This window comes from Rhinolophus hipposideros, assembly GCF_964194185.1.
Source record: "Rhinolophus hipposideros genome assembly, chromosome: 13".
NCBI lineage: Eukaryota > Metazoa > Chordata > Mammalia > Chiroptera > Rhinolophidae > Rhinolophus > Rhinolophus hipposideros.
Genome location: NC_138059.1, coordinates 15101725 through 15121398, shown reverse-complemented (window position 1 = coordinate 15121398; position 19674 = coordinate 15101725). Strand labels below are relative to the sequence as shown.

The window sequence follows — 19674 nt, the reverse complement described above, 5'->3', positions numbered from 1 at the left end:
GTGATCTGATCATAAATTCCTAACTGGGCAGGTCATGGTGGGGAGTCAGGCCTCAAGCATAGAACTTTTTAGTAGAAGGTTTACCTTTGCCTTAGTGAAGCCTTGTCCATTGTTTCTGTGCACCTAGGTTAACACAGCTTTGTAATAAGCACCCCTAAGGAAACACATAATCTTTTTAACTATCTTGTAATCCCATTCCCACGTTGCTTTCTCCAACCTTCATGTCATCTTCCTTATTATTTCCTCCTTAATCTCAAATGTATGAAAGAAACAATAGTCATTCTCTGAAGCATTTGAGATCTTGCTTCCCAGCAATTATCATTCAGTTTTAGCTCAAATAAACTCATAAAAATTCTTTACAGGTTTGGACATTTCTTACATGGATACCATAATTTTTCAAGGTTTATCCATATTGTAGCATGTTTCAGTATTTCACGCCTTTTTATAGCCAAATGATATTCCATTGTATGGATATATGACATTTTCACTTTCAGCAGTTGATGGACATTTGGGTTGTTTCTACATTTTGACAGTAATGAACAGTATTGATGTCGATGTAAGAAATGTCCTGTAGAGAATGTTTATGAGTTTATTTGAGCCAAACAAGTGACAATTGCCAGGAAGCAAAATCTCATTGGATTGAGAAAATACTCCAGAGAATGGCAGTTTTGCAGCTTATTTTATACATTATAATCAAAGGAGGAGATGTAAGGAGAGTTACAGGAAATCCATGGGTTAGATTAAGGGGCTAGGAGAAAGGAAAGCGGGAATATCTCTGGGATTGGATAAAAAGTAAAAACGGAGAGACATAGTTCATTTACATTGGTAAGTACACGATACTTAATAATTCACGTTTGCAGCACATAAAGATGGTATTCGGGGAACCAGATAACAATGAGGGGTTTTGAGGTCTTGTGCTCTGGTGTGGTGGGTTGTGCCTCGAGGGGTCTGGAAAAGAAGACTTCTGACATTCCAGGAGTATGTTATCTTAGATACAAAAAGACAATAGACAGGCTCACTACGGTAAAGATTGACCTTTGTCAGGGAAGCTACTGGCCTAGGATGTGTCTACCCATCATGACCCACTTTTAGGAATTTTTATGTTCAGACCATCCTATGTGGTTACTTTTGGTGTGTGGGTTTGTAAGGCCCATCATGTAGGCTTCCCCGCAAGCTTGTTGGGTTTAGTATGCGGTTCCTTTTTTATCCACACTACTATGAACATTTGTGTACAGATTTTTCTGTGGACATGTTTTCATTTCTCCTAGGAGTAGAATGGCTCAATCATAGCATAACTTCATATTTAATGGTTTGAGGAACCGCGAGACTTCTCTGAATTGGCTGCACCATTTTACAGTCCCACCAACAGTGTATGAGACTTCTAATTTCTCCACATCCTTGCCAACATTTGTTATTACCGTATTTGCCGGCGTATAAGACGATTTTTTGGCCCCGAAAAATATGCCTCCAAGTGGGGGGGTCGTCTTATACGCCAGGTACACTTCAGATAGACTTCCCATAGTGCTTGCCCCGTGCCATAGTGGCCTCCTGATGCCCGCCCACTTCATTCCACATACCGTTCAGGCATCAGCAGCGCTGCTGGGTGTATGCTCGGCTGTTATGCGATTTTGCTGTTATGCGATTTTACCACACTCGCAAAATCGCACACAGCCGAGCATACACCCAGTATGATAGCGCAAAATCGCGAATCGCAATACCATACTGGGTGTATGGTCGGCTGTGTGCGATTTTGCGAGTGTGGTAAATTCGGGTTACCGTATATTTCTTTACATATGCATTGAAGATTCGCGATTTTGCGCTATCATGGTGCCTGTTAGAATGTTGAAGAACTCGCACTTGCGCACTAGTGAGGTCCCAGGGAGATGCTGATGCAAGGGTGGACCAGACTGCTATAGTGACAGGGCGGGCAAACAGGGAGCAGGGACCAATCAAATCAGGCTTTGTATACAGCCAACCACAATACTGCACCATTGTACAGTACAGCATAGAAAATGTCGACCAGTCAAACCCCTATCATCCCTATCATGGCACCAGCCAAAAGAAAGAAGTATGATGCAAATTTTAAACTGAAAGTTATTTGGTGTGTGGAAGGTGTGCGGAAGAGGGGGTAGTCTTATACGGTGAGTATATAACAAACTCTGTATTTTGAGTGGAAATGTTAGGGGGTCGTCTTATACGCCCAGTCGTTTTATACGCCGGCAAATACGGTATCTGACTTTGGTTCTAACCAACTACTGGGTGTGAAGTGGCATCTCGTTGTGGTTCCTGTTTGCAGTTCCCTGGTGACTAATGATGCTTAGCATTTTCTGATGTGTTTATTGACCATTTGTATATATTGTTTGGACTTTGTAAAGATCATTTGCCCACTTTTAGATTGGCTTATCTTTTGATTATTGATCTTAAAGTGTTCTTTATATATTCTGGATGGATATCCATTATCAGACGTATGATTTGCTAATATTTTTCCCCCTTCTGTGAGCTGTCTTTTCACTATCTTGCTGGTATTTTTGAAGGATAAAGTTATAAATTTTGTTGTCGTTCAGTTTATTCATTTTTTTCCTTTGTCACTTGTACTTTTGGTGTCTAAGAATCCTTTGCCAAATCCAAAATCATGAAGACTTAACCTTATATTTTCTTATAAAAAAGTTTCTGATTTTATCTCTTACATTTAGGTCTTTAATATATTTTGAGTTATTGTTTGTATTGGGTATGAGATGAGGGTCCAGCTGCATTCTTTTGCATGTGACTCAAATTGTCCCAGTACCGTTTGTTGAAAAGACTATTCTTTCCCCGTTGGATGGCCTTGACATCCATGTCAAAAATAAATTGACCATAAACGTATTAGAACAGTGATTTTAAATCTGTTTTAAGACAGGGAGTCTTATGACTATACAATGTCAAACCTTGGTTAAAAAAAATTGCAGAAGCTGTTTCCCTTCTTCTTTCATACTACTTCTACAAACATGTAGGACAAAGTGGTCCTACTGTCACCTAGCCCATTATCCTGCAGAAAAATGGTCCTTACTTTTCATTGTGTTCAGTTGTTCTTTCTTGCCTCTTTTAAATATATTCATTTAATTTTCCCTCATTGGTATTGTCTTCAATTTTTCTTCATTACTTCATCTTACCCCCTCTAATTTTTTTCTTTACCCACTCTTTGTTTTTCGCAGCAAATCCTTCTATTTTCTGCTAATTATAGAAACATCCACAATAAATAATAACCATTCCCTTTTAAAAAGCTTTTATAATATGTTTTAAAACCAGCTTCCCTTGACAGTTATTTGAAACGGCTCACAGTGATTTGAATTGTTTTAAATTCAGCGTAAAAGTGCTTAGTTTCTCTCCTTGTGCAATTTTACGGTTATGAAACCATAGTTGAATGTAGCCTTTTAGGATAGCCATGGACTTGGACTCCACACTTGGCTTCTATCTAAAGCTGATTCAAGTTCTGAAAATGTTTAATACCGCAACACTAAAAACCATGGGGGATGTGAAAATTACATCTTGGGTTCCAGGATATCAGTCTCTTCAGAGCATAAAACCAGCATTAAGAAAGTTCCTGCTTTTCTTCCAACAAATTTGAAATAGCAAGCAAAGAGGAAGGATTTTATCTTTCAAAGACAAATAACACACTCCATTACTGTTGCTTGTGGTGGTCTTAGTTTTCAGTCAGTTGATGAACAAATATTTATTGAGCACCTAATATATATAAACCCCTCCCTGGGCTGGGTTTTCTAAGAAATAAAAGCAGTTAAGACACAGTGTCTATCTTTCAGAAGTTTCTAGTTTAGCTACAGGGGTAAGTAGAGTGCATTATAAACTAAGAGGATATGTAAATCCTACTATTGACTTTACAGTAGTACCTAATCTAGCCTTTTAAAACAGAGCCCCAGGATCTCATTTATCACCTTTATGTAAATGAGAACCAGTCACCCTTTTGACTTTTCCTTAAGGTTGTCTCTCACCTCCACGGGACTGTTCTTGGAAAATTGGGGCTGGGTTTTTGCTGTTGTTTTCCCCGGAAGCTAGGTTCCCTGGTGCAGTGAACAGCCTGTATCACTGTAGAGTGAGCCCCTTTTTATGAAGAGTAGTTTGGATTTCTTCAGGGAAAGGAAGGAGGGGAGATGTGAGGGAATAGACTGAGTAAGGAGCTAACATGAAAAGGAGTATGTTCAATTCAGTGTACAACTTGGCGACAAGTGAAGGAAGGTAAAAGATATTTGTTGGCCAAGAGTGAAAAATGCTATTTTTTCTCCCTTTCCCTCACCTTTTCCAGGATGTGATATTTTTACTCATAAATATTAACCAAACAGCTTTTGGTTTACTAGTTCCAAACCTAATTATTGTGAAAATTATGTCAATTTATCTGTATGACATCTGTTCTGTAGATAATAGCATCATACTCAAAAATACCAATGCTCATAGAAGCATTTCTCCCTAATTAATACTTTCTTGCTAATCATACAAGTCAATGTGATACATTCAAAGTGTGTTTTGGAAGCATACATCTAAATACATAATTTATACATTGGGAACTACTTTATTACATTGATATTAATATAAGCATTTTGTGAGGAACAAGTCATCTGGTTAAACATAAACTTAACCTTAATATAACTTTTTTATTGATAACATTTTCCCTCAGTTACAAACTATTCTCTCTGGGGAGTAATTTGAATAATGAAGAATTCTATTAAGAGTTAAGAAACATTTTTCATAAGCTACTCCCTGGGTGAAGTAGCGTATACCATTCACATATGTTCCCACGTTCTATAGAGCCTTTCCAGCTTTTTTGAATATTCTCTCAACCTACAACGAGATTGCTATCAGCTTATTTCTATTCCTGTACTGGCCCCGAAATGTAGCAGTTCCTTCTATTGTAATGCTGCCTTCCCCCTGGGTTAAAGTAAGTCTGGGAAATCTGGCTCAGATACATATCCAGGAAAGGTTGAAGTCAGCTCAGAAACATGATAACAATCTGGTAAGTCCTTGCAGGAGGTGAGTATGTATTGTTAATGCCTAACACCTTATAAGGTGTGTGGCTTTATGGCATGATTATAGGCCAGCACAGGACAATTCTGACTAAAAATTTTTTTGTTCCATAAAATGGAAGCATTTCAGCACATCATACATATTTCTCATGTCTAATGAAATGGACCTATTGTGCTTGTGTATAGAAATACACCCAGAACCTTGATTCATTTTGCCACAGAGAGAAGTGTTTGATTTTATCGAATAATGGCTCCAGAAAACTTTTGTTATCATCATCATCATCGATCAAGTGTAGTCAGTGCGTATGGTGTACCCGGCACCATGATTGAAGCATTTCATGCATTGTCACACTTAGGCGGCACAACAATCCCACAAGGAGGATATATCCCCACCTTACACTTGGGGAAGCAGTCATAGAGCTAACACGGGTGCAGAGTTAGAATCTGAAGCTATGTTTGTTTAGAGCTCATGCTTTTAAAACTATCCCACACTTTAAGGAAATTTTTAAAAAATTAAATTAATGAGGAAGAGAACAAAACTGTGAATGAGCCATAAATATTGAAATTAGTCGGCAAAGATGACCTTAAACATTTCTACCTTTTCCTATATGAGCATATTGTTCTTTCCATGAAGACGTGGCATGTATGTCCCCTCCCTTTGAGTCTGGCATGTATATGATGATGGCTTTGACAAATGTAATTCAGGGACGTTGACATTCTGTATCTTCTGAGCCTCGGCATTGCATAGTTGATTGAGTTTTGACAAGGGTACCAAGAGATTTCACTGGGAATGAATAGACTTTTGAAGTAATGGTGCTGGGACAACTGGATCCACACATACAAAAGAATGAGGCTGCACCCATGCCTCAGGCCTTGTAGAAAAATTAACCCCAAATGGATCAGACAACTAAATATAAGAACTAAAGCTATTAGACTCTGAGAAGAAAACATAGGAGTAAATCTTCATGGGCTTGAGTTAGGCAATGGTTTCTGAGATGTGACACCAAAAGCACGTGACAAAACAGAAAAAAATGGATAAATTGAAACAGAAAAATGGATACATAAAAATTAAAGACTTTGGGCTACAAGAAATACCATCAAGAAAGTGAAAAAAATGACCCAGAGAATGGGAAAAAATATTTGCAAATCATATGTCTGATAAAGGACTTAACATGCAGAATATCTAAAGAACACTTAAAATTCAATAATAAAAAGACAAGTAATCTAATTGTAAAATGGGCAAAAGATCGGAACAGGCATTTCTCCAAAGATATACAAATGGACAAATTAGGCACCTGAAAACGTGCTCAGTGTCATTAATTATCAGGGAAATGCAAATCAAAATCACACACCCATCACGGTGGCCTTAATAAAGAAGAACAGATGATAACAAATGTTGGTGAGGATATGGAGAAGTTGGAACTCTAATACCTTACTGGTGGGAATGTGAAATGGTACAGCCACTTTGGAAAACAGTCCGGTAGTTTCTCAAAAGGCTAAACAGAGTTACCCTATGACCTAGCAATTCTACTTTTAGATGTATATCCAAGAGAAATGAAAATGAATGTCTGCACAACAACATGTATAGGAATGTTCAAAGAAGAATTATTCATAATAACCAAAAATAGGAACAACCCAAATATTCATCATCTGACGGATGGATAAACAAAATGTGATATTTCCATACAATGGAATATTATTTGGCAATAAAAAGGAATGCAATACTAATATATACTACCATATGGATGAACCTTGAAAACATTGTAGTAAATGAAAGAAACTAGTCATAAAGGACCACGTGTTGTGTGATTCTGTTTATATGAACTCTCTGGAATGGGGATAGTCTCTAATTTATAGATACAGAACATAGATTAGTGTTTGCCCAGGGATGGGGCAATGGGGAAATGGAGAGTGATTGCTAATGGTTATGGGGTTTCCTTTTGGAGTTATGAATCTGTTCTAACATGGATTGTAGTGTTGGTCATACCACTCTGTATACTAAATACCATTCAATTGTACCTGTAAAATGGGTTAATTGTATGGTAAGTGAATTATGTCTCAATAAAACTGTAAAAAAATCCTGGCAGCATCTGCTTTCTTCCTCTGGAGCTCTGCATTTCAGTGTCTGGCCTGCCTCACTGGAGGAAGAGGCTCTGCTGACTCAGAGCCGCAGGGTTGGACATCCAGCCCAGCCACCATCTGCCTGCAATTGCATGGGTGACTCCAAGCGAAAGTGAGGGAGGAACTGCCCAGCTGAGCCTCAGGCGACCCATGGAATATGTCATTCAATAGTGGCGTTTTAAAGCCTGCACATTTTGGAGGTAGCTTGTTACATAGCAAAACATAATTGGAACAAGTAGTAAGTCAAATTCTTGCTTTAACACTGTGACTACATATTACTCCTAAAATTAAATCCTGTGAAAGGCTTTGTCTTAAGCAGAGGAACCTGGAAAGGGACATTATTTCACTTTAAGAGGAAATGAAATAAGGAAGAGCTAAGTGTGGTGGGGCATGTTTTCAGTGGCAAGCCGAACCAACCCAGGCAGGCCTGCCAACTGGTCTTTTTTCAAAGCATATATTTGCAGCAGCAGCTAAACAATGACTTGTCCAGAGGCCACCAGCTACGTAGCAGGAGCTGTAGAGGGCTGGTACATCATTTTTCTGGTTAGAAGAAGTGACAACAAGTAAACCTCCATCCTTTTGTCCTCCCCACACCCTGAAAGGAAAATCGCTGAGCTGGAAGGGACAGAGTGGTTTGAAACAGAGATAGAGGCCAGGCCTCTGTGTCTGTATCATAAATGGAGAGTGTCAATAAAACAGAAACTCTCAATTCACCTTATCTCCACACAGGGTCATCCTCAGGGGTCATTTTTAATATACTCTTGGATAATAATGTGTAGCAAAGGAGTACAGAGAAATGAGTTTCATTTATTCATTCTGCAAATACATTTGAGAACTATTGTGATAGGAAACAATTGTGAAATACAGAGACAAGGACATTTGTCTCAAAAGGGCTCTAAGAAGGGCCTTGCAGAGAAGGACGCAGGGGAGCCCTGAGAAGTGGCACATGGCCCAGGTTTGTGGGACCAGAAGTGACTTCTTAGAGGAAATGTTTATAACTGGAAAGCTCCTGAGGTGCTAATTTTACTCTATTTTCACTCCAAAATACCTTATTTGAGGGTCAAAAGAAATCAAGAAATGGTGGTATTCCTATTTGGGCATGCACGTGGGCCCTTTAGTTGTCTTTTGTAGATTCTGTGGGGACAAAGCCCCAAAAAGCAGTTTCCAGGCTCTCGGCCTCACATAGAAAGGTGCTGGCTCGGGTAGTAAATGGCCATCAACTGTGATCAGATGGCCATCAGCTGTGGCTAGTTGGCCGTCAGCTGTAACCCGTAGGCCATTGGCCACTAATATAACTGCTGTGGCTACGCTAGCAAGAAGAATGGGGGCTAGCAAGAAGATGGTGGCTGGCAAGCGTGGACTGCTGTTAAGCAGATTAGGTAGATCCTGCTTCCTGTGTCTCCAGCCCAGCACCTAGCGAGAATATATTGGTTTGACTCCCCTATCTATGGCTCCATGGGTGTTCCTTTTTGGCCTTACCGTGTCCTGCGTTCTTATGTGGGGAGCGGGAGCAGAGACCCCACCTTATACCCCGCCTGACACCCTGCACAACAATTCCTATCACCACTGTATGCTCCCAGGACCAACTCCATGTGGCTTTCTTGCATGCAGTTTATTTCCAGGAGCTTCCAGTATTCATTCTTTGTTCCTACAGTACTTTCTGAGTGGTGTGGCATGTCTCTTTTTGTGTGTTTTCACATCTTTTTGCCATTGCCCATTGATATGAATGTTATCTCATCCTGCAAAACGTATCACCCTCAAACTTAGTTATTTAAATGATGTATCATCTCTTCCGATTTTTGCTGAAGGATCACCTGGGCTGGAAGGTCCAGGATAACGTCACTCACTTGTCCCAGAATTGGTGCTGTCTGTTACCTGAACAACTCAGTTCTCCTTTTTTTCTTTTTTTGAATTTTTATAAGAGTTTATTTTAGTTTATTTGAGCCCAACTGACAGCATGCTGGGAAATAAGATCTTACTTAAATGCTCTGATGAAGGACAGTTTTGCAGTTCCTTTCATACATTCGGAATTAAGAGGGAATGTCAGGAAAATTATATAAAGGTGGGAGAAAGCAAGGTGGGGGAATCTCTACGATTGGGTTATAGGACAGTTCATAAGACTATGGGCTCCCTTGAGGGTTCAGGTCTCCTTCTTGGGGCCTCCCTACCTCTACTAGGTGAGACTTGCTTCCTTTCATGATGGTCTCAGCCTGGCATTCCAAGGGGGCGAAGGCAGAAGTTGCAAGACCTCTTACAGCCTTGCCTTGGAGTCACATAACGTCGCTTCTGCTAAATTTAGTTGGTCAGTGCAATTCACAAAGCCAGCCCAGGTTTAAGGGAAGCGGAAGTAGACACAGTCTCTTGATGGGGAAAAAAAGTAAAGTCACATTGGAAAGGAGCCCAAGAGGAGCTGTTGGAGCTATCTGTGCACATCGTCATCTGTGTATGCACGTGGTCATACATGTATGACATGTTGTCATACATGTCTATGTAACAGTTGCCCTTTCTATCTTCTAAGAAGGACCTGGTCATTATTATAGGAAATATAATTCTTATTGCTCATACCAACTCAGCTGTTACTAACCTTGGGAAGCAGCCTAGTAGCTCTTTCAAGGATGGATTAAAAGTACAGAAGAGGATTGACTTTGGAAAGGTCTAAATAAGATTTTTAAATGCATTCTGTTAAATGCCAAATAAGAATGTTTTTCATGAGCTCTGTTATATGCTAATAGCTTTTATAAACATTCTTAACATAAAAGCATACTTTTATATACTTAGAACTTTTTCCCCCTAATATTTTTTGATGATAACAGCAACCCAGGGAAGGAAGTAGAAGAGGCATTATTTACTGTGAGGTTGGGGACACTGAAGCAGTGAGAAATTATGTTGATTAATTTGTAGCAAAGCTGTTTGGGTCTTAAGTCTCCTACTTGCCCATTCTGTGCCCCTTCGGTGGCTTCCAAATGGTGGCATGGGACCAGGTTTGGGGGAAGCACATGAGTTCAGTTTTGGGCTTGTTGATTTCGAGGTGTCCTAGAGATGCCCGTGTGGATAGAAAGGTGTGGAGTTCGGAATATAGGTCTGGTCTAGGGATAAAAAGTTGGAAATCCTTGGGGAAATCCTTGGGGTAATTAAAGCCATGATGATGACAGAACGTGATTGAGAAACTATGGAATAAGGAAGAGGTATTTGGGGAACTGAATCTCAAGGAATTCCAGCCTTTAAGGTCCAGCGAGATGAGGAGGAGTCAACACAAAATTAACTGAGAAAGGTAAGACCAGAGGGCTGGGAGGGAAACCAGTACAGTGATGTCCCTCCAGCTGAGGGGAGTGATCAACAGCATCTAATGCTCTTCAAGCCAGCCAGAATGGGGACCTACACAATGCTCATCACATATGGATGCAAGGGAGCCTTCTTATGATCCCCATGGGAGCTACTTTGGAGGTTTGGTGAGGATAGGAGCTAGAGGAGCTGAAGAATGCTTGGGAAGGTAGGTGTGAGAAACAAGCTATATGGGGATATGGGGCTAGTAAAGGAGTGACTTAAGTAGTCTTAGTCAGTTTGGGCTGCTTTAACAAAACATACCTTAGACTGGGTGGCTTAAGCATAGTTTAATAACCAAGGGAGTTGTCTAAGTGAGTGTCAGACAGAAGCTAGGATGTCTTCTAACTGAGCCTTAGAAGTCACACACTGTCATTTCCTCAGTGTTCTCTTGGTTACCAGGTCAGCCCTATTCAGTGTAAGACGACTATACAAGCATGTGCATACCAGCAGGCAAGGATCACCGGAGCCATCTTGGAGGCTGGCTCTCATAGGAACACAGTGTAATAACCAAGTTTTATAACTAGTTTTATAACTAAAGGTATAAAGAAGAAGCCACATCGAAACTGAAAAAATAATTACATTTGTGGCAGCATGTGACAGACACTGCTGTGTGTCTGACAAGTTTGCTGTGATGCTCACAGAAGCCTATGATGTAGGATTTCACATGAGCTCTTTTCCTTTTGCATAGGTTTATTTTGTTGTCCCTTTCTTCCTCCCAGGCTGATGAGCCCTGAAAACACACTCTTGCAGCCCCGGGAAGAGGAAGGAGTCAAGTATGAGCGCACTTTCATGGCCTCCGAGTTCCTGGATTGGCTGGTTCAGGAAGGCGAGGCCACCACAAGGAAAGAGGCAGAGCAACTTTGCCACCGGCTTATGGAGTATGGCATCATACAGCATGGTAAGTGTATGGGTCAGCTTTGGCTGTGGTAACAAACAACCCTAAGTAGGCTTATAGCAAGTATTTATTTCTCACCCATGGGCCTGTAAGTCAACTGTGCCGCTGCTTGGGTTCAGCTCGGCTTGTCTCCAAGCTGTGCGTTAAGTTCAGGTACATGTTCCATGCCTTCTCATTCTGGGACCCAGGCCAAAGGAACATGAACTCTCTGGGATACACTGTTTTTACAGGTGAGAGCAGAAGCTAAGAGGGCAAGTTGATTCTTGCAGTATCTTCAAACACTTCTGTTTGGATGTGATTTAACATTACTGCTCCTCTGTACGACTGGCTACAAGAAGTCATCTGGTCAAATGTGGATGGGAAGTAATGACTATTACAAAATTGGTTGCAAGGGGAGAATGAAAACTTGCTGGACGGGCATGGTATAAGCTGCCAAAGTAAAACAGCAGTAATCCAAAAGGCCTTCATAAAACTTTCACTTTCCTTTTAGGGCTGACTCATAATGATGCAATATAACCTATTGGTTAAGAACTATATTTGTTTTCTGTTGCTGTATAAAAAATTACCCCCAAAACTTAATGGTGTAAAACAATAATAAATGTGTATTCTCATCTCACACAGTTTCTGTGGGCTAGGAATTTGGGAGAGACTTACCTGGGTGGTTCTGGCTTAAGGTCGTAATGAGGTTGTAGTCAAGATGTCAGCTGAGGCTCTAGTCCTCTGAAGGCTTGGCAGGCTGGAGGATTTACTTCCACAGTGACTCACTTGTGTGCCTGACAAGTTGGTGCTGGCTGTTGGTAGGCCGGAAGTGTCAGTCCGTTGCTCTATGGACTTTCAAATAAGACTGTTCGAAAATTCTCATGACATGGCAATCAGGCTTCATCCAGAGGGAGTTGTCTAAGAGAGTGTAAGACAGAAGCTACAATGTCTTCTTCTTCTTTTTTTTTTTAAATTTATTGGGGTGACAATTGTTAGTGAAATTACATAGATTTCAGGTGTACAATTCTGTATTACGTCATCTATAAATCCCACTGTGTATTCACCACCCAGAGTCAGTTCTCCTTCCATCACCATGTATTTGACACAATGTCTTCTAACTGAGCCTTAGATGTCATTCACTGTCATTTCCTCAGTACTCTCTTGGTTACTAAGTCAGCCTTATTCAGTGTGAGAGACGACTATACAAACATGTGCATACCAGCAGGCAAGGAAAACTCCGAGCCATCTCGGAGGATGGCTATCACAGGAACACAGGCTCTGGATTCCCAGCCCCACCAGTTATTAGCTCCTTACCTTCTCTCATCTGTGAAATGGGGATACCTGCATGGGGTGGTTATAGGAGTATATGGGGTAGATATAAAGCACTTGATTCAGTGTTCTGCTCAATCAATTTATTGATAAGTGCTCAATTTATTAATATGGTATAGCTACAAGGTGTAGGCTTAGAACAGTAAGGAAAGGCCTGGCAACTAGATAGGCATGGCAGGAGAAAGATGTCGAGATGAAAGGTAATACTGGTACTTGAGTCATTCCTGCTGTGAACTGCTAAGATTTCTATCCCAGGGCTAGGGAGATAAACTCGAATTACAGAGATGAAAGAAACTTTTGAAATTATTTGGAGCAGTGTTTTACAAACTGCAGAGTGCAACCCTTTCTTTAGTGGGTTGTGAAATAAGTATAGAGATCCCTTCCCAGCATTAAAATTTTTTTAAAGTAGACTACCCTGGATTCTTACTACTCAGAGTGTGGTTCAGGGACCCAGAATGTCACTGGAAGCATGGTAGCAATGCAAACACACTCCATCCTACCCAAGTCCTGTGGAATTGGACCTGCATTTTAGTGTGACCCTGAATGATTTGAATGCCCATGAAGGTTGGAGATGCCCTGGATTGGATTTACTTAGAATAGAAAATATCATAGCTCATTTTATGTACTAAGGTTAAATATTGTCCTGCAAAACTTTGATTTCAGTTAGATTATACACTATATAAGCATCTGGACTTTTTCATGTGTGTATTGACTTGCAACATAAAAACTGTTACTGTGTGTTGGAGTCCAGTATTGTGAAAGCTACCGATCTAGAAACATTGGTTAGAACGGCACTCAAGCCATTCATTGTATCCCAGGGTGTTTTTTCGTACACAAGATCGCTACAGTCAAACTCACAACTGTTTATTGATAGCCTAATCTGCCTACTGGTGGGCCAGATTCACTGAGGGTGGGAAGGTGGGTAGAAAAATGTAGTGCCAGTGTGGCTCCAGGCCTTAAACAGCTTATCGTCTTATTGGGACTAAAAGATGGAGCTAGACGCCAGGACAGAACAGTCGAAGATATACTGTCTCTATTTTATTTGTTCATTTATTTATTTTACGCCATGTGCTACACTGTCCTAATGATTTTTACACCTATTAACTTATTTAAACCTCTTCAACTCTTCGAGGCAGATATTCTTTTTGTTGTTCTTAAATTTATCTTATTGTGGTAAGAACACCTAACACGAGATCAACCCTCTTCACGAAATTTTAAATGGACAATATTAACTAGAGGCAGATATTCTTCTTATCTCCATTTTACTGAGGAGGAGACTAAGCCACCAGTAAGTTAAATGATTTGTCTGAGGTCACTCAAGGAGGAATGTCCAAATGGATATTACTGCTAATAACTGTGAATTCATAGTCGGTGGGGGTAACTGGGGTTCCACAGTGAAAAATGGTGTATTTGGGTAAGTTCTGTCCTCTTGGCTCCAGACAGAAAACGTGGTGACACAAAGTTCTAGGAGAAAACCAGACTCTTAAGCTACAATTTACTGACTGACACATCTCGACTTCAGAGGGAAGACAGAGGATGCCACAAATTGTTTCCAAATGATTTCCAAAGAGTGAGTAATTATACTTCACTTGCAGCGTCATTTTGTCATGCTATAAACACAAGTGCCATGAAGTCATGAGGTAAAGGATGAAATCGGGCATTACTGATAGCAAATCTTAACCACAGTCGTTTGCTTTCCGTAGTTTTAGGAGGAGCGAATGTGCTCTACCTGTAGACGTCAGAGTTTCTGAGGTGGGTTCCAGTGTCCCAGCCCAGCAAGGCATTGCTGGATCACAGGTTCTGAGGTAGGAAAGTACGGCCACCACTTACGTGTAGGTGAGAGATAATGAGAAATACCATTTACTGTCTCAAGCAAAGCTCTAGCTTTTCCAGTTAATAATTTATTTCACAGCTTAAACATTAAAGAAAGTCAGTCTTTAGGGTTTGAGTGAAAGGTTTCTGGATAAAAGTAGTTCCCTGGATTGAAACTGGTAGGCGTCAAAATCAGTCCCAATTATGAAATCCTATCTGGCTTCCTTTATGAATGGTGACCGATGCTCTATAATTAAGACACAACTTGTTAGAGGAGTAATTAACTTGTGTGCATATCTGTATGTGTGTATCTATTTATCAATATGCCCATGCATGTAAATACGTATGTACACGTTTATGCACATGTATGTATGTTGACCATGTGTGTACATATTTATCTCACTGTTTCATTTACTGAGGTTTATTGTGTACCAGGAGCTGGGCTAAATACTTTATAGATTTTACTATATTATTTATTTAACATGGACATGCTTCACATATACGACATGTACATATGTTATTAAATCCTCACAGCAGTTCTGTGTCATTGACTACATCTGAAGTTCAAAAGCCTTTAGGATATCTTCCCAAGGTCACCTAACACCAGTAGCTGAGTAGGCATTGTGCCTTAGAAAGTTTTCCTCGGCCCAGGATGTATGTAATCAGGTGTCGCTGCCTGGCACAGTGGAACAAACAGTCTTTGAAGGGAGACAGACTGGATGTACGTCCCAGCTCTTTCACCTACTAAGTGGCCATGTCGACATCTCAATAAATAAGTTTCCATTCCTCCGGGTTTTAAATGTATGAAATTAGAATCACATTATACACCTTCGAGAGCATTTATTTATTTATTTATTTATTTATTTATTTATTTAATTTTATTGGGGAAGCAGAACAGGACTTTACTGGGGAACAGTGTGTACTTCTGGGACTTTTTTCCAAGTCAAGTTGTTCTCCTTTCAGTCTTAGTTGTGGAGGGCGCAGCTCAGCTCCAGGTCCAGTTGCCATTGCTAGTTGCAGGGGCGCAGCTCACCATCCCTTGCAGGACTTGAGGAATCGAACTGGCAACCTTGTGGTTGAGAGCCCCTGCTCCAACCAACTGATCCACCCGGGAGGCAGCTCAGCTCAAGGTGCTGTGTTCAATCTTAGGTGCAGGGGGCAGAGCCCATCATCCCTTGCGGGACTCGAGGAGTTGAACCAGCAACCTTGTGGTTGAGAGCCCACTGGCCCATGTGGGAATCGAACCAGCAGCCTTCGGAGTTAGGAGCATGGAGCTCCAATCGCTTGAGCCACCGGGCCGGCCCCCTTTGAGAGCTTTTTGTTTTGCTTCATTTTGTTTTTGGAGACCTGTGAGCACCCACCTGTACTCAGCATATAGTTGAACCTGTGGCTAAGATTTATTGCAGTTAAAGGACATAGAGAAAAATCCACAAGGGAAAAAGAAATACCAGGTGTTGTCTGGAGAATCCAGGTGCAGGCTTCCCCTCTTCTCCCTCCCAGGGCCACACAGAACTAGCTCCTTCCTTCAGGAGGGCCATGACTTCCTACCAGCATTCCAGACTCTCAGAAGGAAAGCATGCATTCTCCATAAATCAGTGTTTGCGCGAACAGTCTAGGCAGGCTGGTTTAGCAGAATTCAATATCCTAGGTGGGCAAAGTTGCCTTATCAATTAGTAACTTAGGGACCCTTCCAAAAGCCAAGTTCTTAGATGCTAGCCATGGGCCAGCCCCACAAGCAGACCCTTCCTGTATCAGGGCTGCTATGGTAACTCTTTCCTGCATAGAGTTGCTGTGAGAATTAATGATAGTGATTGGCAAAGCTTTTAACACAGTGTCTAACTCTTACGGCTCTTAAATGCCAACTATTGTATGTGATCTGATCAACTCAAATAACTGAAACTTTATAGAGGTTCTACATACACCAGTCACTGTTCTAAGCACTCTGCTCATTTATACATTTATTTCACTCAGTAACTCTATGAGTTAGATCACAATTATTTTTAAGATGAGGTTCAGTAACTTGCTAAAGACAAGAGCTGGTAAATGGTAGATTCAAGATTCAAATCAAGGCAATCTGTCTCTTAATCACTAAAGAAGATCGGAAGCTAATTATAAGCTCCACTAGACTATAAAAAAAATAAAAAAGAACCTCAACTTTTATTGCGTCAGCCACACAGCCTGGCAGATATTGCAGCTATAAAAATTGTTAGCCCATAAAATATGTAAGATTCTTTCTGCAAACCATGACTAGGTACCTTGAGATTTTTGTGTAACCTTTGCAAATGTGAACACATTTTTTTTTCTTACTCACATAAACTATCTCCCTCATCTGCTTTAGCTGCTCTCCAGCTCTGTTGTCCTTAAATGGAGAGAGATAGAAATCAGATAATCACGTGGGTAAATTGTTCACAGCTGCAGCAGCTGACCCTGAATAATCAGGGTAGTGCTGCTATGTCCAGGCGTATAATTTCCTCTTTTAAAGATTTAGAGCAGTTCGACAATTTCAACACTCCATCAAGCCTTTTTGTCTTTTACTTTTGTTTTAAATATATATTTATATAACATTTTGCAATATGCAAAGCAGTTTTTACACATATTATTGTTTTAGTTCCCCCAGCTGCTTGAGGGTGGTTGTGATTACCCCATTCTCCTGTGGAAAACAGTAGCTGAGATAGTCGCTCTGGTGGCCATGAAGAGAGAATTTGGGGTCTGCTGCAAAGGGAGCTAGGTGCCAGATCTGGACAGGAATTATACATCTTTTCAGTAATTACGATCACTGAAAGAGTTCAGCCTAAGTCTGGAATAGCCTAGCCCAAGAAAGAAAGAAAATGAGAGAGAGAAGAACAGAAGATGAGGAGGGGAGGAAGAGGAGAAGAGAGGAAGAAAGGAAACAAGGAAGAAAAAAGGCACTGATGATTGAGGCTAAAGGCAAGATTGTAGCTTGCCCAAGACTGTATGATATTACAGAAAATTATTTTGACACTTGTTGAAACTGTAAGGAAGACTTTATTCGAAACTATTCAAGACTTTATTCAATAACTAAACTATTTATTGCAATAGGAGTATTATGGTAGGGGAAGGAGATAGGGCTCAACTTGAAATACAACAAGGACAAGTGGGGATTTATAGCCATAGAACAAGGTGAGGGGGTCAGTGGATGAAAATTTATTAATAGAGGACATCTAAAGCAGGGAGCTTCTTGCTAAACCAACTTCACAAAATCCTTGCTAAAGGCCAGGCCAAGGACTTATATATCAAAGATGGAGGATGAGGAACTTCATCCAATATCAAGGGTGATCAGAAGTCCAGGGGCAGGGGACCTCACTAACCTGACTTTGCAGGATTGTTGCTAAAACTGGGCTGGGCAGGCCAAAGAAAGGATGAGAGCCAACATCAAAACTTAGTTGGAAAGAGGGCTCAGAGGGACATGACTAAAGTCAGGAGAAGGACAGAGTCTTTGTCAATGACGACCTCCCCTTGCTTGCTTACCCACCCTCCTTCCCTCTCCATCAGGACCCTCCAACTCACATTGTCTTACTACTTGCTTTTGGTAATTCCTTGCCACCAACAAAATAAAGATTTTTTCCATTACAAATGGTACCCAATATTTTAGTCTTCCTTTACCCGTCACTAGAATGCAAATACTTTGAGGATGGAGAATTTATTTTCTCTGTCTTGCCCAGTGGCTTGGCATTTATCTACTTGAGACTCAGTAGAAACTGTATTGAATGAATGAATGAATGGCAGCAATGAATGGCAATAGTGACCACTTATTGAAGACTTACCATTTGCCAGGCACAGTTTGGGTATTTATACCAGCTAAAATTCTTTGAATATAAACAGCCCCAATCATCATTGGCTTCAAATAAATGGCAGAGCTAGCTGACAGTTAAAGGAAACATTGAAAAACCAGGCTGCCTGGAGAAGAAGAACTGGAGCAGCTCTTGGGAATTCAGGTGCCAGGAACTAGTGTCTAAGGGGCAATCATTTACAGTTACTAACAACCAGATAAACCAGCTTTAGCTATTTTCTGCCCATACAGTCGCTCTTTCCAGATGTTAAACTCTAGAGAGTGACTCTGATTGGCTGAGCCTGGGGCATGGGTAGGACATTATTCCACAATAAATAAATAAATAAATAAATAAATAAATAAATAAATAAATAAATAAATAAATAGATAAATAAATAAAAAAGAAAAAATTGAAAGTTCTGTTACCACAAGAAAATGAGTGCTGGGCAGGTGAAAACAACAGACTGTTTTTAATGCTATTAATTTATTTAATCCTTACTCCCCAAAATTAATGTCCTTGCTATTAGGTGGCACCGTGTTTTAGATGACAAGGTTGAGGCGTTTGCAACTAGTGTGTTAGCTTCTAAATGTTAAACTCTGAATAGAAAAATAATAAAGATTAGGTAGACTATGTTCTCAATCTGCTTTTAATAATTAATATTTCAAGCATAATCTCTACCAGCAGCCGTAATGTAATGATTTTTTTTTTTTTAACTTTCTCAATCTGGAATTTCTGGGAATTTTCACATTGTGCCCCTGATATGCTTTGGCTCTGTTTTACTTTGTGTTATAGCTGAGTCCAAAGCAGAAAGAAACACAGACACAGCCAGAATGCTGTTGCAATGTAAACATAAGGGAAGAAGGTGGTTTGGCGAAGTCAAGGGCTCACATGTTCGCACACAATACAGTGTTGATTTGGGTTCAAGAAAAACAGGTCTGCAGTTGTACCAGGCCTTAGCTTTTAGAAAGTGAGAAGGGAATGTGAGATGCCTTATCTTATGTAACCTTTCAAAAGAAATGTTATGCACAGGGAACAGAGGTCTTTTGTGAACAATGTCATCGCTGTAAATGTTTCTCTTCTTACTTGACATCAATATAACTATTTTCACATGTACAGAAGCTGATCCTCTAGATACAGATCGCGTTTGGCTCTGAAGCCTATGCTTCTACAGACTCCTGCCTAGCTCTTGACAGCTGGTCGGTCACTCAGTGTCCCCTGCAGGACACAGTCCTCAGTTTGCCCAAAAGCAACGTTTTTATACCAGTATGAGGGAGTCTTAAAATCCAAGCACACAATCTAGGGCAGTTGAAGTATATCAGAGGTGTGCGCTCTTGTATATACTCAGCTTGGCCCTATGTAGTAATGTAAGGACTCAGCTGGGTTTCAGTGGTCACTTTTAGTGGGACACATA

The 19674-nt window shown here is 40.5% G+C and overlaps 1 protein-coding gene across 1 annotated transcript in view; it reads left to right on the top strand.

The window, feature by feature from the left end:
* Window positions 1-19674, top strand: part of DEPTOR (DEP domain containing MTOR interacting protein) — a 142327-nt gene that overhangs the window by 55011 nt on the left and 67642 nt on the right. The window contains exon 4 of the mRNA XM_081070913.1: window positions 11177-11355. Within this exon, the coding sequence (XP_080927039.1) occupies window positions 11177-11355 (179 nt within the window). The remainder of the gene's footprint in view (window positions 1-11176; window positions 11356-19674) is intronic.